At 40.8% G+C, this 23,033-nt stretch overlaps 1 protein-coding gene across 1 annotated transcript; it reads left to right on the forward strand.

The window, feature by feature from the left end:
- Positions 1 to 781: 781 nt before the first annotated feature.
- On the forward strand, positions 782 to 17,277 carry TRAM1 (translocation associated membrane protein 1). The gene is made up of 11 exons (XM_055801001.1): positions 782 to 1,057; positions 3,900 to 3,963; positions 4,537 to 4,658; positions 4,850 to 4,966; positions 5,876 to 5,934; positions 6,337 to 6,421; positions 9,971 to 10,041; positions 10,150 to 10,254; positions 10,867 to 11,010; positions 12,013 to 12,173; positions 15,412 to 17,277. The coding sequence occupies exons 1-11, from the start codon at positions 935 to 937 to the stop codon at positions 15,483 to 15,485; spliced, it is 1,125 nt and encodes a 374-aa protein (XP_055656976.1). The 5' UTR covers positions 782 to 934; the 3' UTR covers positions 15,486 to 17,277.
- The last annotated feature ends 5,756 nt before the right edge of the window (positions 17,278 to 23,033 follow it).

Below are 23,033 nucleotides of genomic sequence, written 5' to 3' on the forward strand. Positions count from 1 at the left end.
TTCGGCCCGGGTGTTTCCTCCGTCGGCGTTGTTTCTCAGAGCTCCCCGTCTGTCCGTTTACACCCGGTAACAGCCTACTGTGACTGGGTTGGGGTTTGGCTGCACGTCGCCTCCCTTCTAACGCCTGCTCTTTCTGTACTTCCCAGTTAGTTTTCCTTCCCTTCTGCTTTCTTGCCATTGGATTCCTCGTTCCTGATACTGGGATAACGCGTGTTACTCCCGGCCGTTGCCGGCACGGTGGCGGCAGCGCCTCAGCCTTGGCCCTCAGGCACCCGGCGAGCGCGGCCGCGCTGCGCCCTCCGGCCTCCAGGCCAGCAGCAGGTAGCAGCAGGTAGCCAGAGCCCCAGGGGGAGGCGAGAGGAACTGCAGGTGAACCTGGCTGCGGGGGGGAGCGCAGGCAGCCCGCTCCGGCCGGCCGCGGCCCGGGCAGGGCGCGGGCCCCGCTTGCGCCGAAACGCGCGGCCTCCTTCGCTACCCCGGCGGGACGCGCCGCCATTTTCTGCCGCCGCTGCCCGGGTGGGAGAGGGAAGCTGAGCGGGCGCCCGAGCCACGCTCCGGGCTACCTCCGGCACCGGGCGCGCAGCACCGCCCCTCGGCCGGGCTCGGCTCGGCCCCGCTGACGGGCCGCGGCCCGCACCGCCCCCCGGGGCGGCCTCCGGGGGCGGGGAGGCGCCGGGCGCGCCGCCGTTGGTGGGTTTGAACTGCCGGGCGCTGCCCCGCGCCGCCCCGGGGGCCGGTGCCGGTTGAGGCCCCGCCGGCCGGCAGGGGCGCTGCTGGCGGCGGCGGGGCGGGGTGAGGCCGAGCGAAGCGAAGCGGCGGCTGCCATTCCTCGGCTGCGCGGCCGCCCCCGCCCCCTCCGCCTCTTCCTGGCCGCGGCGAGAGGAGCTGTGCTGGCAGCGGGGAGGCGGCGGCGGCGCCCAGCTCCCGGCCCGCCATGGCGATCCGCAAGAAGAGCAACAAGAACCCGCCGGTGCTGAGCCACGAGTTCGTCGTGCAGAACCATGCGGACATCGTGTCCTGCATGGCCATGATCTTCCTGCTGGGGCTTATGTTCGAGGTGAGGCGGCGCCAGCGCCCTCGCCCCGGGGGCTTCGTTCCGCGTCTCCCCCGCCGTCGCCGGGGGCTGTCGGTGCTGGGCGGGGAGGGCGCGTGGGTCCCGATGCGCCGCGGGAGGCTGGGCGGGTGGGCGGCGGCGGGTCGCCGCGGCTGCCCCGGGGCCAGCGTGGGTCCCTCCCGGCGCACCTGCCCGCCGGCCCACGCCCTCCGCGGGCCGCACGGCCCCCGGCCCCGCCGACCCCGCGCACGGCCGCAGGAGCCAACGCGAGCGGCTTCCCCGCGGCTCAGCCTCGCCCGGCCGGGCCCGGCCCCTCGGAGCCCGCCCTGTTCCCCGCGCCGGCCCGGCGAGGCGCAGCCCGCTGGCAGCCGGTACCGCGCGGCTGCCGTCCGCGCTCGCCGCCCGCGAAGGGAGGCCGTGCCCGCGGCACCCCCCGGCAGCCGAGGGGACGGGGAGCGGGGCGGCGCGCTTCCTCCGGCGGCGGCGGGCGGTTCCTGCTGGCGGCCGGGTTACGTGGCAGTCGGAGCGCGGCGGCCGGGGGAGGAGTGTGCGGCCGCGCTGGCGCCGCGGGGGGGCGAGGCCCAGCTGCGGCGGGCGATCCCCGCTCTTTGTGTGCGCGGCCCGGCCGGGCCCGCCGGCACTACGGCTCCCGTCGGCCCGCGCGGCGGGGGCGGGCAGCGGGCGGTGCGTGCGCGCACGGCCGCCGCTCGGGGCTGCAAGTGTGTGCGGGGCCGGTCCCCGTGTCCCGGCTGGCACCTGGGCTGCGCCCCCCGCCCCGCCGGCGATGGGGCCGGCTGCGGCCGGGTTTGACGGCACCGAAGGGAGCTCCGGCCCCGCTTGCTGGGGCGCGCCGGCAGGCCGGGCCCTCGCCCTGGGCCCGCGTTGGGTGCCGGGGATCTAACACGGGCCATTTGGGGCTCTTGGCTGCCTTCCGAGGGAACTGAAAAGCCAACTTACCTGTGTGACTTCCAAAATGCTCTCAGTGGTGTCCCGTCAAAGCAAGACGCTTCCGTTTTTGTTGGCTAAATGTTCCAGACTTTTTTGGTATTTTAGCCATTTGTTTAGAGTTGAAGGCCTTTCTATTAAATGGATGGCTTTCAGAACGATTTTGTCCAGCTGTTGATACTGCTCAGCGCTGGAGGCAGTGGAGTTAAGAAAAAAAAAGATGTATATGGAAAGCAGAAACAGGGCAGACCCAGGAAACCGTTATGTTTGGGTTTACTATCAAAAATCACAGAGACAGGCCATATATGGTGGTTTTCTGGGGATTGAATTTAAAGAGATGGGACTTAAACCATTACCTTCAATGTCTACATCTGGCTTACTGTATTTACAGTATTACTGGTAGGGTTGGAAGTTTTAGGAGGACTGGATGTGCTGAAGTCTTTTGTTTCCATTTTTTTTAATCCAGGGTGTTTTCTGTCCCAGCATGGAGGGGCCATATGCCTTTGTCGGTACAGATGTGGCATGGCCGAGAAGATTGTTGCAGTTTTTTACATGCTTTGGTATAGGGTCTTGGAAATCATTTGCTGTGGTTTGTGTTGGTATGGTAAGGTGTTTATACTGCCTGACTTGTGCAACTGAATTAGGACTGAGTAGCTGACAGAGCCTTCAAAGGGCAATTCAGAACTGACTAACCTTTTGAATTGACCCCTGAAGGCTCCCTGATGAATAGGGAGCCCTAGGCAACTTCACTAATTCAGGCAAAACTAGTTGGATTCCCTGAAGTCACATGAAGTGAACAGTCCACTGTGTATTCAGGGATTCCTGGAAAATCTAGAGTTTGTTTACAAAGTATTAGTTATAAAAATAAATAAACCTTTTTTCTTGTGAATGGTAATAAATGCTGGTAGTAACCTAATTGTTATCTTCAGATACTCAAAGTATCTTTCCAAGACTGTGGGTTTTTTTGGTTTTGTTGGTCCTATAGATGCAACAAGGTTGCTACGTTTTTTATAGCAATGAGAAACGATTAGACTGTAAATATTATAAAGCATGGTTATTTTTCCTTGTCTGTTAAGACGTATTGATTCATGTTGGGATTCAACAAAGGTGTTAAAGATTAATCTATGTTTATTCATAGATAAGAACTTGTACTCCTGCTCATTTATTGGGGTTTTTATAGTATCACCATCACCCCAAAAAAAAGCCTTTAAAACAGACTTACACATGCACAGATCCCATTTATTCTTGCTTCTTTTTCTTACTGTCCATCTTAATGGGGTAATACCCCTACTGCTAGATTTCATTTCTTTTGTTTTACACTTCTTGCCACAGGATCCCCAGGGGCAAACGAATGCCAGTTGCATTGAGTTGGTATGCTGCTGGCCTGAAATGGTTCTTCGTTCTTCATGCCTTTTCTCCTTTCCTGTCCCTGTTTTCAAAATCACCCAGAGATTTATAAACATGATACTGACCTTCACATTTTGTCAAGTTAAAAAATAGTTTTAAATTTAAGTTTATCGTCGGCCATTGCTGCGTGCATTATGGTCTAGGAATTATACGATATTGTACATTCTGTTAATGTATTAGTACAGTATGGACTGGAGAAAAATATTGCAGCATGTGGTTTTGTTTTAATTTAGAAAAGACTATTTGTAAGTGGCATTTTTGAGGAGCATTTCATTCAGAAGATTAGGTATTCTGTAAACAAACCAATAGACATCACACAATGTGTTCTGCCTTTGGAAAGTGAGGTGAAGTAGTGTGATAGTGCGAGTTGATCAATTTTATGGGAGGGGTCAAATGTGCTTGGGAAAAGTGCTGGAAGTATGGGCAAATGTATTCAGTTTAATACAGTTTATTTCTGTGAGAATTTATAGCACTTTTATTTTTTCTCTTTCAGATTACAGCAAAAGCAGCTGTCATTTTTGTTACACTTCAGTATAATGTTACCATTCCTGCCACAGGTATGTATCTTACAGGAGTTTAGTTAGGAGACAGTGTATTCAGACATTAGTGTGTAGTACTTTGTAGACTGAGAGTAAGTGAATTTGTCAATTTGAATAGCTCTGCAGCAATTTTCAAGAACTTTGCTTTATTTTTAGTAAAACTCCATTTTAATTAATTAGGTTAGGAACGATGTTTCTATTCTACTGGATTCATCATCAGGGCTAAACTACCATCTGACTGGTAGATAAGTCCACGTTAATTCTTACTCTGGTTTTGCAAGTGACAACCTTTACTAGTCAAAGTGGGATGACAGTTTAACATAATTTTATTGTCCCCTTTCAGTGCATTTGGAGAAGTGCACTTACGTTTTCATTTTTATAGTACATCTTTCCAGAATCACATTTAGTTTGTGATGTGATAGAGATGACTGTAAACAATTCAGTGACCTAGCTCATGATGGCAGATTAATTTACCCTTCTCTTTGTCTAGCTGACTACAAACTACTTCCGTCTGAAAGGTTGCACTTTGAGAAACAAACTTACGTAGCCATTAAACTGTATTGGTGCTTAACAGTTTATTCTGTTTTTTAGAAGAACAATCTGCAGAAACGATCTCTCTCTATCACTATGGCATCAAAGACTTGGCTACGATTTTCTTCTACATGCTTGTAGCAATAATCATACATGCTATAATTCAGGAGTACGTACTGGATGTAAGTACAAGATATTAAGTCCTTTCATCAAAATAATTGTCAGATTTTAATTAGAGTAACTTAAAAGTAAACTTTTGCATTAAAGCTTTGAATTGTTAAAACATACGTTGAAACCTTTAGATGTTCTAATGCAGTTAACAGGTAAATGTTAAGTACTACAGCGTCTAAATAACAATGGACTTTCATTTCAGAAAATAAACAGGAAAATGCACTTTTCAAAAACAAAGCATAGCAAGTTCAACGAGTCTGGGCAACTTAGTGCATTCTACCTTTTCTCCTGTGTTTGGGGAACAAGTATTCTTGTCTCTGTAAGTATGCTTTCTCTTCTGTTTGTATTATGAAATTTCAAAAACTTCACTTACGATGATGATAAATAAGTTTTCAGCTTATTTTTCTGGTTTTAGCTGGTTTTTAAAGTGGGGACAAGGTTAGGGATTCTTTGTAGGTTGTAGTCGTAACTGAGTATAAAGTCCAATAGTGTTACTGTTGCTCAGTTGATTTACTGACAACTGAATAAGGTAAAACTTCTATTATGGTATTGCATTCTCTGTAGTTTTTCTGTGTTGGCATATTAACATAAACTATATATTAAAAAAATACATAGCATTTTGGCAGCCTAGGGAGTAGGTGTCTGGGCAGATTGCCAGAGGCTCAGACGACTGTGTGCTTTCAGGTGACATGCTCTTTGCTAGTGGCTGTACGTATATGAGCTTAGTTTCAAAAAAAGGGGAAGTGTAGGGGTTTTGTTTGGTTTTTTTTCCTTAACATAATGACTCCTGAAAAAATTTCCTTCTCTTAGTTAAGCTCAAAGCTTGTCAGAAGTTTGCAACGAAAGACTTAGGGCTGTAGTGATACTGAAATAATCTGCATCTCATAAGGGCACTCTTAATTTTGAGTGAATGCTTGATTTGTTTGGTTGCTTTTGATTTTTCTAAGCCAATACAGCTGTCTTTTGGTTTTGGGGTTTGGCTTTTGTTTTGAAGTTGGGTGGGGGAGTGCTTTTTGTTGGTTTGGGGTTTGATATTTTTTTTTAAAAAGGAAATACATTGATCTGCAGCTTTTACTTGTGTGTGTAGATGTGTTGCATGTTTGTATCTACACATATGTATTTACATAAATACATACACATATGTATGATCGTTCATTGTTTATGCCGAGGAAGCATCATCTTTGAGGCTTTATTTTTTTTTTTGTTTGTGGTTTGTTTTTTTTTTTAGGAGAACTATATATCAGACCCAACCTCTCTGTGGAGGGACTATCCGCACACTCTGATTCCGTAAGGCCTCTTCCTTAGAGGATTGTTGGGGAAAGGAGGGAGTGTTTTAAACTTACCGTGTGTCACGTACAATCTGTGTAGAATAAGTAGCCTGTTAAACTGTATTGGTCACGAAAGTATTTTTGCTCATATTTATGGAGGAACTTGATTCTCTGTCAGTTTGTAGCATACAGAGTTTTCTTTTTGTAGGGTATTATAATAAGAGTCAAGTTTTTGCAAGCTTTATATATCTTACTGGTTTTGATTTCTTTAAAAATCTTACTTTTGAGTTGGCTGGCAGGAAGGATCTGTATTTTTCTTTCTTTAGAGACAGTGATTAAATGTGTTCACTGGAAAGCTTCTGACATGTTTTAAGTTCATTAATAAAAAGTAATACTCTTCAATTCTTGCTGTATTGTACAGGTTTCAAATGAAGTTTTTCTACATCTTACAGTTGGCATACTGGTTTCATGCTTTTCCAGAATTGTACTTCCAGAAAACTAAAAAGGTAAGTTTGAAATGTAAATCAAAAGAACTCCAAAGCAAGCAACTCAAACAGTGAAACAGTGAATTTATTTTGGACTTCAAGTAATGTGTTACCCTAGATTTCTCATCCTGTTCTTACTTGTTACCCACTTTTCCTGATGGAATTTTGGGTGCTCAAATGTCCATGTGAGAAGGTAGATGGTTTTTTCTTTTCAGTTAAATCCTGTATTTCTAATAGCAGTAAAATTGCTATGTATCCGCTGTGTAAATAAAAATTACTGGTGTTTCTCATCTACTGAAAGAATTTTCCCTTGAGCAAATGAATGTGAGGTTTTCTTTTCAGACTGTTATTTTTGTTTCTTGTAGTTAGTAGTCAGAATAGTCTCATTGAGATGACAATTGCTTCATGAATCATGATACAGGTGTAGAATATAAGCATGAATTACGAATAATTTCGTAAACCTAAGGAATATCAAACTCTGGGATTTTAAGTACCACTGTCCTCAGCAGATATTCTTGTTGGTTGTGTAGTAAGATGTTTTTCAATGCTCAGTTTTTAACAGCATCTTTTTCCCCTATGGGTTTTCTCTTGGGGTTCTCAAAACACCAAATTTACCATAGACATTTTGTAGCACACTTTCTGCCTTCCTGCACTGATTTAAGTAGTCTCTTTACATGTTTTTGCTTGGGCTCATTTTGCATATGCAGTTGCTTTTTTAAACTTGTCTGTTTTAAACTCTTCAATGTGGCTTCACCAGTGAAGTGACTGCATCGGTGGATGAGGGAAGAGCTACTGATGGCATCTACCTGAATTTCTGCTAAGGCTTTTTGATAATGGTCCACCACAGCTTTCTTGCCTCTAAACAGGAAAGAGATGGATTTGATGGATAAGGAACTGGCTGGATCACTGCTTCGAAAGAGTTAGTCAGTGGTGCAGCATCCCAAGTGAAAACCAGTAACAAGTGGTGTTCTTTGAGGGTCTGTACTGGGACCAATGCTATTTAATATCTTCATCAGTGACGTAGTGGGATTGAGTGCACCCTCAGCAAGTTTGCAGATGACACCAAGCTGAGTGGTGCAGTTGATTTGCTTGAGGAAAGGGATGTGATCCAGAGGGATCTTGACAGGCTTGAAGCTTGGGTTCATGTGAACCTCATGAAGTTCTGCAGGGCCACGTGCAAGGTCCTGCACCTGGATCATGAGAATCCCCAACATCAGTACAGGCTGGGGATTGAAGGGATTGAGTGCAGCCCTGCAGAGGAGGACTTGAGGATTACTGGGAGATGCAAAATTGGGCATGAGCCAGCAGTGCGCACTCGCAGCCCAGAAAACCAGTTGTATCCTGGGCTGGATAGAAAGAAACATGGCCAGCAGGTTGAAGGAGGTGATTCTGCCCCTCTACTCCACGCTGGTGAGATCCCACGTGGAGTACTGTGTCCAGCCCTGCGGTTGCCAGCGCAAGAAAGACATGGATCTGTTTGAGTGGGTCCAGAGGAGAGCCAAAAAAATGATCAGAGGGCTGGAAAGGCTGAAAGAGTTGGGGTTGTTCAGCCTGAAGAAGAGAAGGCTCTGGGGACACCTTCCTGTGGCCTCTCAATATCTGAAGACAGCATATAAGAAAGATGGAGAAAGACTTTTTATCAGGGCCTGTAGCGTCAGGACAAGGGACAATGATTTTAATCTGAAAGAGGGTGGATTTGGATTAGATGGGAAGAAATTATTTGTGATGAGGGTGGTGAGACACTGGAACAGGTTGCCCAGAGAGGCTGTGGATGCCCCATCCCTGGAGGTGTTCAAAGCCAGGCTGGATGGGGCTTTGAGCAACCTGGTCTGGTGGAAGGTGTCCCTGCCCATGGCAGGGGGTTGGAACTAGATGATCTTTAAGGTCCCTTCCAACCCAAACCATTCTGTGACAGTTGTTGCTCTGTGACTAGGCTCTGTCTCTGCTGCCAGAGTTCGGCTGTGTTCAAGAAAATGGAACATAAATGCTATGTAACCATAGGTCTTTGTTCCCTATGTCCTGGGAGAGGCCTGGGAAAATAGTTATGAGATGCTTTGTTTTCATGCTGATCAGATGCAGTATAAACTAATGTTTTGCAGCTGATGTTCCCATGTTGTGCTAGTGATATCTCTTGAATTTGACTTAATATCTAAGTGTAGATGTTTTTTAGCATAACTTCTAGAAAGCTGTGGGAAGTGGCAGAAGTGCTGTGTATTGAAATGGTAGTGTTTTACTGAGTCACTGCTTGGAATTTTGGCCTCTGACATTTGAACTAAGAATGATAGTTCATTTCATTTAGCAAGTTCAGCCTCTGCCATCTTGGCTTCTCTTGAAGGAACTGGCTTCTTTTACTCAGGTCTAGTTGTCTGTACTGCTGACATAGACAAGAAAAGTTCTTAACTCGCCTATCTGTGTAGTAGTTGTATGCCTCCACCTGCGTTATTCCAGTAGGCCTGCAGTCTCTGACAGTTTGTCTAAGTAGGCAGCACGGGCTGTTTAAATGCTACCTCAGGTCTGAAGATGAAGTCCAAAAGGCTCATCCTGGTTGTACTTGAAGAAACTGAACGTTTGTACTGACTATTCTCTAATTTGTCAGAACTAATTTTTTGTTTTCTTACTGATCATTTAGAGTACATCCTTCTCTCTGTTTTCTTGCTTTGTGTATGTGTGTGGTATTTGCTGTTGTCACAGGTGTTTGATTTCATGCTTTTGATGGCATTGAGACGAAGTATTGCATAGATCTTACAAGATTAAATTTTTAGGCCTTTTTTTTTAATTACATGTATACAAGGTAAAGCTGAAGCCCTTTGCTTGAACTTTAGGGAGCCTTTCCAAAAAGTAGTAGTTTCTTAAGCACAACTGAATGTACTCTGCATACCACTCCAATACATATTTTTATTGTGATCTAGCATACTTTAGTGATTCTTCTGTTCACAGCTGGCACCTTCTGCTTTCAATGTGCTGTCTATACTTGAATTTATGTCTTTTCATCTTTATTGTTTCATCTCTATGGAATGTTCAATTTAACTTGAAATGTGACCATGTGGCTTAGCATGACTGGTTAACAGCGTTATTCTCTGTATTTGCCCGCAATAGTGCCAGAATCTTGGATGATCTTGAATTTCTAAAATAGATGTCAACACTTGGAAACCTTTTCATTTTGGTTCATAGACTGCTATTTTATTTCTGCAGCAATGTGACAGAATCTGATGGGCAGCAGACATGTGGAACTGTAGGAAGTTATCTGATGATACATAGCAAATAAATATTGTAATAGCTAGTACAAAATCACGGTAGTCATATCAAATAAAAATGGGCCCTTTTAAAAAGCATCTTTTTGATGTTTTCATTTTCTCACAAGAGCATATGTGTAAGATACTGGATACTATTGGTAAGTGAGCAATAAGTTATGTCTGGAATTAGATGATTTAGAGTAATTCAGTGCCAGAAGGTAGCTGATAAACCAAGAATATCCAAGACTAGAGAACTAGAGTTTGTAATAATATGTAACATTGTACAATAATGTATAACATTGTGTATAACACATAACTAGTTTTTTCTTCTTAATAGGAAGATATCTTTCGCCAGATTGTTTACATTGGACTTTATCTCTTTCATATTGCTGGAGCCTATCTCCTGAAGTAAGTCAGTTGTAAACTTTTGCTGACTTCAGAGAATTCTGAATTCCAAATTCTCTGTCTTAAACATCTGACAAAATGTCTGAATGTTTGTTTTATTTGTTTTGATAGTCTGACCCACCTTGGACTTGTTCTTCTTGTATTGCATTATTTCGTTGAATTTCTTTTCCACATATCTCGTCTTTTCTACTTCAGTGATGAAAAATACCAGAAAGGGTAAGTAGTCTTTGTCTTTTAAATTCATGTAATTTTTGTCTCAAAGACTTGTGTATTTAACTAACCAGAAACCAAAATTACAAGGAATTTTGAAAACAAAAATTACAAGAAATAAACAGTGTTTCCTTAGAGGCCACAGTTCTCCATAGTATTTTTAATATTTATATCTCATAACTTTTTTTTTTACCTTATTTGCCTATTTAAGTAGTGGTATAAAATGAAGTAAAATCTTACACTATGTACTAATGTTTACAAAAATAAAAAGGCTTGTAGAGAAAGCAACAGCATAGTTTGCTAATATAACCAGTTCTATAGGAATTAATAACATGCTTATGCTCTAATATAATAGAAAGCACTTTCCATTGAGTTGAAATTAGTTTTCAGAACATACTTTTGGTTTGTAAAAAAAAAAAAAAAGACTGTAATGCAGGACCTTTTTGCTTCTTAGTTTCTGTGAATGCTAAAAATACAAGACTAGTTTAGGATAGGTGAAAATAATGAATTTAGGTAAGTTATTAAATTTCAAGTGAATTCACATGGTGAAGAGTAAACATTGGCATTGCTAGTACTCGGGTTGTGTTGATTTAGTGTTTTTGGTGTTTTTCTTTGTAGATTTTCATTGTGGGCAGTTCTTTTTGTTTTGGGAAGGCTTCTCACCTTGATTCTCTCAGTCCTCACTTTTGGCTTTGGACTGGCAAGAGCAGAAGATCAGCAGCTGAATTTCAGTACCGGAAACTTTAATATCCTGGCTGTTAGGTATAGTAAACTTGAAAGAGTTCTTGAGTATGAGCCGTAAACCTGTGTTAAATACACAATATAAATAGTATATATTAATGCTAATAGTTCTGAATGGTTAGATGTTTTCATGCAACTGATGGGATCAATAGGAATAGCTTATGTAACAGACTTGTAAGGCATGGTGAAATTAATTGAAGAATTTACAGTTTACAGCTGAAAAATCTAACTGGTTACTTGGATACTTTCTTTTGTCAGGAAAAACAGGATTAAAAGGAATATCCAATTGCAGAGATTACTTTCAAATGTTTTAGAGCTAGTTAATTGAATTCTAAATATAATTGCTCTGAGTTTATCTATAGAGATCAAGGCATTATGCCCAGAGCATCTTTGGTCCTGGTTGAAGATTCCTACCTCTTTCTCTGCCTTCATTACAGTTCATATTTTTGCTATGTGATGCAGAATGTTCAGCCAACCACCTGGACTTTTTATTAATTAAATCCAGGAAAGGAAGTTGTTAAAACATTGACAATGTCAGCATTGCCCTGCAGAATTGATACTTGGAACTGCAAGACTCTCTTAAACCATTTTCAGTTGTTACTACCTGGTACCTGGAGAGTATACTGAGGAAGGAGAAAGCAGGAAAGAAATCTAGTACTTCCCAGTTTTGATGGAGGGTCAAAGACCTCACTCTTACTGTACATGTAGTTTTGTTAAGCTGTGCTAGGCCCAGTCACCCTATGTGAGCTAACTCTTGCATGGCTTAGAAATGGATATTGCGTGGGGGTGAGGGAGTCAAAAAAACCCAACCAAACAAACAAAAAACCCAAGCCAAAACAGCCCGAAGAAAACAACTTCTACAAATCCATGTTATTTAGAAGGAGTCACTATGTGTTCAAAGAATCTTGAGTAAAAAGGCAGTCTGACATAGAACAAAAATGATCTGAGGTGATGTTCTACTTGCCTTTTCTATTTACATGAGATTAATCTACTGATAAACCTGTACTTGTGTTTTGTTTCTAGAATCAGTGTGCTGGCCTCTATTTGCATGACTCAAGCATTTATGATGTGGAAGTTCATTAATTTCCAGCTTCGGAGATGGAGAGAGCATTCTTCTTCTCAGCCTCAGTCAGTGAAAAAGAAATCCGTAACAGCTAAAGGAAAGACCTCCAGAAAAGAAAGAGGTTTGTGTTTTCAGTTTTTCTGTTGCCTTGACTTCTCAAAAAGCATTTTAGGTAATAAAGAGCCTTGTTTCTTTGGCATTATGTTTAAAAAAAAAAATGTTTAACTTACAAGTGAGATGACTCAGTTACAGAAACATGTCGTTGATGAGGGGGGTTAATTAGACAAAAAATCAACTATGTATTGAGTTTTCTCTTCTAATTGAATGGAGGAAGGTGTTACCATTGCTTTAGCTAATGCAACGTAAGACTGTTATTATGTCTGATTTTATTACTTGAGCAAAATGTGTCATGCTTGTGTTTTGTTCCCTTATAAAAAGGAAACACACGTTTTTAGATCTGTTCACATAATCAATTACTAGTAAATTTTTCTTGCAATGAATTTCAAGCTTGTTTTTCATGGCCACTAAATTCTGATGTTTTAAGGCAAGGAGGTGCTTTTTCCATCCAGTAAATAGGCTTATATTGGACTGTTCTTTTCTAAAAATGGGATTTTTATACTACGTTTAACGGGGAGGTAATAACTACTTGCTACTCTAAACCTCTGTAGAAGCATTTGGAAATGAACTGATGACTCCCAAGTTTGACTTCTTGATTGTCACATTCTTGTTATGGAAAGGGTATGAAAGAGAACTGAATGCTTTTTCCTACAAGGAAACTTACATGCTCCATTAAAAAAAAAACCAAACCCACACTTCAGTATTTCTGTTTGGTACCACAATTAAACTTCTGTGTATTTAATTGCTATCTTGAATAACTTCTGCGCTTTTTTGAAACTGCTGAAATAATTTCAAAAGCTTAGTTCAATGTGATCCCTTGCTACCAATCATGTATTGCCACCAATCTGTTTCACTTTTTTATATACTGAATGTAATGTGTGTGAAGACCATTTGCACTGAGAACTGAGATTTATGGTCAGAGATCAGTTCAGTGATTTATTTTTTTTTCCTTCCACCAAATTTCTTTATTAAAATCACATGCTTTAGACTATTCCTGTAGTGTTTTTGATCATCTTTAATTATCACAGCTTGGCTTTTGTCTGGTGTTAGGGTGTTTTGTTTTTGTCAGAAAATGCACTTGGACTCTTCTAATTGAGTGAAGGTAGTTTCCCATGTAGATATACTACTGAATCAGAGCTTCATGTTCGTTGCGTCTTACTGTGGTTTTTGTGGAATTAAAGTCTTCTGTGACAAATATTTTTAAAACATAAGTGGTATTTTAATCAGTGAGTCAAAAGTGTAGTAGCTTTTTAATATCTGTTAAACTATGTCATTCATGTAATTTGGTGAATTTGCTGGTTTTCACCCAACTTCAGTGGAGACCTGCAAGTGGTAAATGAATAGTGAAACAGTCAGTTCATTGGAATTGTGGTTTAATTCGCAAAATAACTGAGCTATATAAGTCTTAAAGACTGGAGAATTTTACAGCTGATTTTAAATGGAAATAAAAGAACTTTTAAATCTGAAAGGTTAGTATTTCAAATTCTTCTGTTTTGAAAGTTCCTGTGACGATGTCTGTTCGGAGCACTTGCACAGGATGCAGCAAGACAATGTTTTTGAAAGAGTTACATATGCAATTAAACTGTTTTAAACAGTCTTTTTTTTGTTGGTGGTTTTTTGTTTTGGTTTTTTTTTGTGTGGTTGGATGGATTTTTGGGAGCCAGGGCACAATAAAACATGTTACTTTTAGACTGTGCCAAAAGCAAGAAACGACAGTAGAACTGGTGAGATGTAGGTGTGGCACCCAGGCACATGCTGAGTCTTGTTTTACTTTCACTTGTTTTGACTTAACTTTATTTCATTTATTCAATTACTCATAGAATAAATTTTATTTTAGTTAGCTGGCGTTGGTCTAGCTCATTGTTTGTAAGCTGCTTGATTTAAGCATAACACAATATATATATGTATATGTTTTTGGATAAAAGTATCCAAAGACCACCTTATGTGGGTTTAAAATGGTGGTGTCATTTACCACCAGATATGTTGGATAGACTTTGACTAATGTGACTAATGTGACTATGTGACTAATTGGGCCTGTGTCTGGTCTCCTTCTCATGTATGTTATTGGTTTTGCTTGTTTGCATAAATGGGAGCATATGAGAGAGGGACATCAACAGCTGTTCTTGTAGATTGGCCACATGGGTGATCTGCAACACATCTGCATATGGAAAACATTCTTTTAACCAGTTACTTGTACAAAAAAAACCCAGCAACAGTTGCTTGAAGTCAGAATGATACTCTAAGTTGGAGCAGAGGTGTTAAGCAGCAAGCATTACAGCTGGCTATGCACTCTGCTCTTCAGATCTGTTTTACAAATATAGTAACTGTCAGGCAACACCTCTCCTTCCTTGGGTTGTGGTGACACTGAATAAAGGGGATACTTTTAATTCACAATGGTACCGTGTTGCTTCATTTTGCTGTAAGTTGTGTTTATTATAAATCTACAGATTGTGGGTTACTGTTCTAGGGCAAATGTTTGCCATCAGATTGTTACTGTGGTGCTTGAACAAATTAAAATTCTTGAGACCTTTGAGTTCCAGAAGTGGGATAGAAGTAGAGAGTTGAAGCTGTTAGCACGTTCTTGCTTGTTTTTATTCTTAGGTAGGTGCCTGGTCTTGTGCCTGAACTCTTTCCGTGTACTCTCGTACTCATCTCAAATCTAACTAGTGTTTTACTTCTGTCCATCTTATCTATGTAAATATCTTCATCAGAATGTAAGTGAATTCTATCTGCTGAAGTATATATTTAAAAAATTATGTAGGTGTATTTAAAGATTTCATATATATACGGATAGCTTGTAAAGGTAAGTGAAAGAGTGCAATTTTAGCAAGAATTAAAACATGAAATAGGTGGGATAAACAATTAAGACCTATACCAGGGAATTATGTATATGCTGTGTGTCTCCAGAATTTCACAGGACAGTCTACATATTGTGTTACTTTTTGAGAGAGTATCTCCTAAAATGTTATAGCTGGTCTTGATTTTCAGTCTAGATGTACATAATGCACACATTTCAGTTTCTGACCATGTCAGGAAACAGGACTTTAGTGTAGTAAGCTTTACATTTTGCACTTCATAAAATCTTAATTATACTGTTGCATTATGAATGATAGTGACAGGGTTTAACAAAGAAGATGCATCAGAAAAGAAGTTAAAAGTTTGTTTGTACAGGACCTACAAAAATGCGGTGAAATATAAAGCGTCTCATTGTATTTGAAAAATGTTTTCTTCTTTTTTTCTAGAAAACGGAATAAATGGAACAGTGACCTCAAATGGAGCAGACTCACCTCGTAGCAGGAAGGATAAATCCTCGTAAAACTGGGTTTTATTAAGTTAATTGACTAATGTCCCCAAAGAATCTGCTTTTTACATGGATGGCCCTTCAGCACTAGAGATGTTACGGATTAAAGAAAATACAGTTCATGTTTTTTGATTATTGCTGTTGTTTTGAGAAACTTTTTAAAAGCCATTTTGAATAAGGAAAAAGGTTTATCTGTCTTCAAATACTTGGGGGGGGTTACAACACTTTTTAAATAACATTGACACTTTTTTAAACATTTATTGTGATGAAATAGCTTCACTTAATGAGGATCACTGTTGCAATGTATTATTTCCTTCCATTTTTTGTAATCTTGGTGATATATACTCTTCTACCAGCTACACTTTTTCCAAGTCCTTGAAGAAATATTGCAAAATTGAAGTAAAAATCTAGTATGCATTTTCAGATACTCTGGCTTTTCAGTTAATTGCCTTGGTTCAAATTTACAGTTCAAATTGGGATTCCAAGACCATGCCAATAAACCTCTCGTTGTAGTTATTAGCTACACAATGTCTGCTCTTAAGAATTGCCCCATATCATTAAAACAAAACTGAACTAATTGGAAACGTTGCAGAGTCTTATTGTTTGTTGGTTAGAAATCTCTTACAAGGAACAAAAAACCTTTTTGAGATACAGCTTTAGCACTTGAAAACTAGGAGGGAGCGTGTATGGTCATAGAAAGAGTTGATTTGAGTAGCGCTGTTAAACTCCTGTCTGTACTTTTAAAGTGTACGTATCTTGGAGAACTAGTGTGCATTGGACTTTCTTTGAAAACTTGTCTGATTTTAGAGGGTGGGAGGTTCTTACAATGTGTCGTTGTGTTTGTTTCAGGAGTCATTTAATGCTCTGTGAAGAGGGAATTTATTAGATAAATTGATCAAGTTATGAGAAACATTCCTTTATTCTAACTGCTTTGCTTTGTTTCACCTCTGTTAGGAAATAGTTTGATTTCTCCTATATATATTTTTATGAAAAAATATTTAAAAGCTACAACTTCTTAAAACTGACTTACTGTGCCCTTTGCTACAACTGGAGAAATCTTAATTTAAGATTTTTTCCATTATCTGTCTTTCATAATTGTATTCAATGTGAAGCTTTGTCCAGTTAATTATCCAGTTTAATAAGCAGTTAATGTTTCCTCTGTACCCTTTTGTAATGGCTGTAATTCAACCCATTTCACTTGAGGATGAGTTAGAGATTTAATTCAGTCTTAAGAAGAAGTTGCTAAATTAGTCTTTCAAGTTAACCCAAATATTGGACTGCTTATTGATTGAGAAGAGTAATTATGTGCAATCAAGCTGATAAATAAAATATTTTTAATTAAAACCTGTTATTATAGTTGAGTTTATACCCAACAAAATAATAAATCTGCATTCTGTGTCTTCTGCAGTTTGGTTGCTTACTATACAGAATAAATGTTTCTAGTACAGAATCTTCAAGACAATTAACTATCCATTCCCATTCTACAATTGTTTAGTACTATTTAGAGTTATTGCAGTATAATTTATTATATGTTTCGGTTAATTGCAGTCACCATTCCTGAGTACTTGTTTCACAGCTCCTGAAGTGGACTTGACAGACTTGGACTTGCATAGCTTGAGAATTCTGGGGCAGCGTGCCCTGTAATATGCCCAGTCTGCCTCAGTGGAAGTAGCTATAGCGTGTCTTGATTGTAAGCAATAAAGCACAAGTGGAGAAACTGAATCTATCTCATCTGACCATAAAACTGGAAAATTGGAACTCAGAAATTTTGAGGGAATTGCATACATTAAATACTTGCTACGCAAAATCATGTTTCATGTCTGATGTTTCTAATAAGACCTTCATGGATTCTGTGTGCCTTGCTTTCAAATTGTACCTTAAGCCAAAAGGGGAAAACTTTTGAAGTTTCTAGTTGGTACTTTGACGCGAAATCAATTTGCATGTGGTATTTGGTTGTTAGGGGGCGTCAAAATTATGAAGGGTGGAGGAACAAATTAAGAGAGCTTTAAAGGTACTTCTAGAGGTCTTTAAGACTTGTTGGAGTCTGAGGGTTGTGATAGTAGTTTCCCTAAGGCAAACAGTTTCTTGTAAACCTCATTCTTTAGCATAGTAGTCTTGAAATGTGAACTTCAGGTTCACTTCCAAAAACTTCAAAAAAGTAGATTCTTGCTTGTTAAAACTGACATTGCTTTTTGTCTCCTTTAGGCCTTCTGGATGTTCTTGGCCTTTGGACTTTCAAAAAAGCACTTTTGCTTCCACAATGGCTTAATCTTTATCCTTGCCTTACAGGAATTGTTGCTTTCTGCCAAGTAATAGATAATAATTTCTGTTGTTCTAGAATTTGGATAGAGTATTGGAAGCCAGTATCTTTTTGTCTCGTGTCACAACTAAAAATATGTATTTATCATTTTGGATGAGGCAAGAGCAGTATTTTTTTAATTTTCTACCTTGGGGGTGGAAACCCCAATGAATTCAGAAGATTTTGAGACTTTTTTTCAGTTTAATATTACTTGTTTTGGCATAAGATTATTGTTTGCCTGGAAAACCTTTTTTGAATTGCTTAAAACTGCTTTTCAGATGTTACTGCATTTTGCCTTTCTGTTTGTAATCTGGGATCCAGTAAGCTGGAAAAAGATTAGTTGTCTAATCGTGTTTTTCTTAATTATGCAATATGGAAAAGTGGAAATGGAAATGACTGATGAGCTCATTATTATATTCCTATGCCTAATAAAACAATTTTTGCTTAGGCTGTAGTAATTTATCCTGCTCAATTACCAGGTCCCACAAAAAGAAGGCTTTGTCTACGTAGATGGATTTGAATCAAGTCTTTCATACAGACTGTAGATAGGGTTGTTTGTTTTTTTTCATAAACCCTCTCCTCCCTGCCCCATCTTTTCAGAACTTTTCAAGACTTAAAACATGATTTCAAGCCTTCCCCCTGCCCCACTCCCCAAATGTATGTTTGGTTTATATGTAACTTCAGTACAAAGAAGGAATGCAGAAGGTTTTTTTTACCTGGACACTTTCTCCTCTTGACTAGTTGCAAAGATTGATTTCTCCTGTGTGAATTATTCATGAATGTGGCTTTTTGGAATTACAGCTTTTCAAGTGATCCCATGCCCAAAATTAGGAATGATGAAGGGTCTTCCTATGCAGAGAAAATGCATAGGCTATTTTTGCTGATGTTAGAATATGCTGAAAGTAAATCAAGTATGTTGGGATAATGTGTTTAGAAAATCAGTAGTTACTGGTAAGCATTTGATATTTTTCCTAAATACTTTTTTCTTTAAAGTTTTAGTTGTGTTTATGAGGTTACATTACCCAGAATTGTAACAAGCAGTGTGGTACTTGGTACATGTAATTGGACTTCCATAAAAAGGGTTAATAAACATCTGCAGCCCTTTTGCTCTTTGCAGATTTCTGACTAGCTGCACCTGAGGTGATTTTGCTGGGGGCAAAGCTTGGTAATAAGGTAAGGGAGTATGGTCATGTCGTGCTAAGCTGAAAGTAATGTAGGTTGCTGCCAGAATTCGGGTTCTGTCCCTTGCCTTGGCTAGCACAAGCCTTTCTGGTTGCATGGTGAGTTAGATCAGGGAGCTGGAGCAGCTGAAAACTAGCTTGCTTGCTTGCTTAGTTGTTTTTCCACTGCATTGGTTGCCTGATAGTCATCCTGGAGGTACTCAAGTATTGGTGTATAGGCAAGAAAAGATGCAGGGAAAAGGTGAATCAAGCTCTGAGGCAGCTACCTCTTTCAACTGCGTATTTGAAAATTACACTAGATTTCAGTATTGATTTGGGAGATCTCATTGAAGGGCTGCGGTCATCAGTGCCAGAAGGGAGCTGGTCTCTGGTAGCTCCTACATGCCAAAGCGTTAATGGATTTTTCTCTGATACTGTGGAGGAGGGGGAGATACTCGGTGTGTTTTACTGTACTGAGATATCTTTTATCTGTCATAGTTTTGGAGTTTCCAAGCATTGCAAGATGATACTGGTGGCATAGAAATAGAAGTTCTGGTTTCTCTTGGATCAAAAAACCAAGATTACTTTCATGAACAGCCAGGAACCTACAGCTTTTTTGGTGGGGAATTTTTTCCTCCACATGAACCCTCTATGTTGAAGCAGGTCTTGGAGCTTTGCAAGAATTGCACTGTATGCCTGTCTGGGTACATGGAGGGGAGCGTTGTTTGGTTTCTTTTGCTTTGTTTCCCTGTTTTCAAGAAGTTCGCCAGCTGATGCCTAGGTCATACTTGGGTTTGGTTCCATTTGTGACTCAGCCCTTTGGGCCGGCGTTGTAGAAGATGGGGACTGGCAGCTTCAATAGGCTCCCTATGCAGTGTTGGTCATTGCTGTCCTCATTGTGCTCTGTGGAAAATGTCAGCATTGAAGTGACTTTAATGCTTAAGTAGAAAATGTCGTGATACATGTAACGTTTACAGGCCGGTGGGAGCTTCCATACAGAGCTACAGTGTGCCAGGGGGCTGTGGTTTAATGCCTGGAGCCTGTAGTAATAGTCACCTTGTTACACAAATACTTGGGTTACTTCTTGCACAGGGTGTGGGAAAGTCCTACAGAATTAAGGCTTGGGGAAAAGTAAGGAGATCCTTTAAAAAGAATGAGACTCTTCAAAGAACTGACATTAGTTATTGTCTGTTCATCTTTAATTTCTCACATTGTTAGCTGTGGATTATCTTTGGAGTACTGGTATAGCCCATGCTTGGTTTTTTGGTTTTTTGGGGGTGGTTTTATACTGTAGGTTGTTGTGGATGTGTGGTGGGTATCCTCTTTTCTCATTGCTCCTGAACTACTCCGTTAAGGATTTGATAAGCCTAGTTCTGTACACGTTAAGGAGTTTGGCATGCTCTTCAGAACTAAAATAGAAGCAGTGCCGGAGTGTTTCTGAATCAGACATGAAAGAAATAAGCGCATCAGTATATTGGGTGTCATCAGAACCCACTTAACGGGAGCTGAAACTCTTTAGGACGAATACATTATGATGCAGCTTGTATTGCAGCGTAGTGTTGGGATATAGCTCGCATCCAGATAGCAAGTGCCTTTGCAGGTGAAACAGAACTGCTATTAGCATCTGTAACTGTCAGTTCCCCTTCTGGGAACGATGGGTGAGGAGTGCTGGGCGGCAGCTGCTGTAGGCTTCCTTCTGCCTTTTAGAGAAGTTTTTTGATGTTGACAAGACAAAAGGCAACAACTCTTATTTGAGGTTTATTTAAAAAAAAAAAACAACCAAACTTACTACCTAGTTTTGAATCCAATACACTTGCTCTTGATCTCTTTCTGTGTGTCCTGTCACTTTTATTTTAGGTTTCTGCAAATACTTTATTTTTATCAAGCTCAAGGATGGCAAATACGTGATGCGAGTGCCAGAAATGAGAACTTTTTCTTCTTTTTGTATTTGAATCTTTTTGCAGAATCAGAGTAGCTAAAGTGTAGCTTTATAATTTGATAGCGTTTCAGTATTCATTTTTTCTTATTTATTGTGGTTAACATTAAAGGTCAGGCATTGTCATGCAGCACAACACAGTTACTACTTCATTCTACACACAAGAGTGTTAGGCAATTTGATATACTGAAGTGGAGAAAAATATATTGGTAAGTCATGACTGGTCTAGCAGAAATGGGTATTCCTGGATGGTTTTGGTTTCGATATTGCAATTCACTTTTGCTGCCTCTCTCATTTAGGAAACTTGGCACTTAAGATCTGTGAATCTCTGGACTAGTTTTGCTGTGTAGCACTTGACAAATTAGTCTAGAACTTGAGCTTTGTGTCTCCTTACATCTGTTATAAATGTTGAAGAATGTATCTTGTATTGTAATTAACAGATAAAAATTCAGCCCAAGGTGATAAGAGTACTGTAACAGGGTAGGAATTTCAACTCTTGAACTCCAGCCTAGAAGCCAAACCAAAATTGTCTTGTGTTCTCACGAAGGTGAATCCTTCTCTTTGTTTCTTGATTAATCATTATCTTTGTTTTGTTTATTTAGATTGTAAGTTCTTTGTGGCAAGGGTTGTCTTTTGTGTGTGTGTGTGTGTGTGCGCGCATGTGTGTGCACCCAGGACAATAAGGTCTGGATCCCCAATCTGTGGAAGCTGTAATAAGCAATTGCCTTGTTATTGTTTTCCTGGATATCGTAATAAAGAGTATCAAATTAAAACTGTGCTTGAATAATCTGTTACAAAATAGAGGCATATGAATTGCATCTGGCCTTGCTTACAGTCCAGCAGCATCAGTAGCAGAGAGTTACTGGTCAAAGACAGATACGGTGTTCTGTCTGGGGATGTTGGCTTGAACCAGTGAACACAGAGCTGGGAAATCTGCTTGGGCTGCTAATTCAGGCTGAAGCTGGAGCTTGCATGAAATTATCAGGAATTCAAGACTTGATTTTCTCACCTTTTGTCAACTTGAGAAAACTGTATTGGTCCTTCCTCTCGACAAGGTGGGGCTTGTTTGCTGTAATGCTTGTGCAGTGTTTTGTATCCTTTAAGCAGTGCTTCCAAGCTTGAGAGGGTAACCGCAAACTTGGAGAACACCAAAACCTGCACTGGGCCATGTCTGATGTGGCCTGCGAGCTTATGATTGAAATTAAAGTGTTTCCACTCTTTTCAGCCAAGCAACTTTCAAAGCCTTTGTAGACTTCAGCTTCACTGATGGGGAAGAGAAAAATTTCATCCAGTCTGAAACTGAAGCTCTACATTGATCCACTGGTGATCTAGCAAGGCGGCAGGGAACTGAGGTCTGCTACTCCAGTTAGGGAAAGACTGTAGGAAACTTTTGCCGTTAATTTTGCCTTCCTGTGGGTTTGATTTGCTACCTGGTGGAGGGGTTGACTGCAGATCCCAGGATCTCTGTATCCAGTTCACCTCAAGATAACATCAGATTGTTGCTTGTGAAGAATGATTGAACTACTTAATCATTCTCAAAACCTGCATTCTTAACTTGTAAATCCTCAAATTAATTGAAAGAAAATGTTACGTGAATATTAGTCTTCCATGAAGATGCATCTGGTTCTTGGCTTTGTTGTTAGACAATGTAGTTTAAACTGTATCTTAAAAAGAAATTGTGTTAGAAAGCCAATGGAGAACACTCTTAATTTTAAGAACCAGAGCTATGTTACTCTTGGGTATACCTGCCAGGTGACTAAACCGTAGCTGGTGAGGACAGGCAGATACTGATACACAAATAGCATCTAGGTTGATTGTAACAAGTTCTGCCTTACCTTTCCCTTGTGCATCTCTCAAAATCTTAATCTCGCCCTACTGCCACTTTCAGAATGATCTCGCAAATACTGAGGGGAGGTGGAGCAGATGCAATCTGGTAAACCAAGCTTTGGGATGAGGGAAGAACAGCCGCTAGAGGCCACCGCAGCCTGTGCCAGCTGTGTGTGAATTCGGGTCTCTGGTAGCCAGCAAAAATAGCTCTAGAGGGTCGTGGGTTTGCCGCACTTTCAGCAAAATTTACTTGTTCCTTTAAGTAGCATATCTGCTGTAACTCGGAAAACCGAGCATTGAATTAAATTGGGCATGGCTCCTTGTAGTTTTGGATCTTGGTG

The sequence above is a fragment of the Falco peregrinus genome, chromosome 3 (assembly GCF_023634155.1).
Source record: "Falco peregrinus isolate bFalPer1 chromosome 3, bFalPer1.pri, whole genome shotgun sequence".
NCBI classification, from domain to species: domain Eukaryota; kingdom Metazoa; phylum Chordata; class Aves; order Falconiformes; family Falconidae; genus Falco; species Falco peregrinus.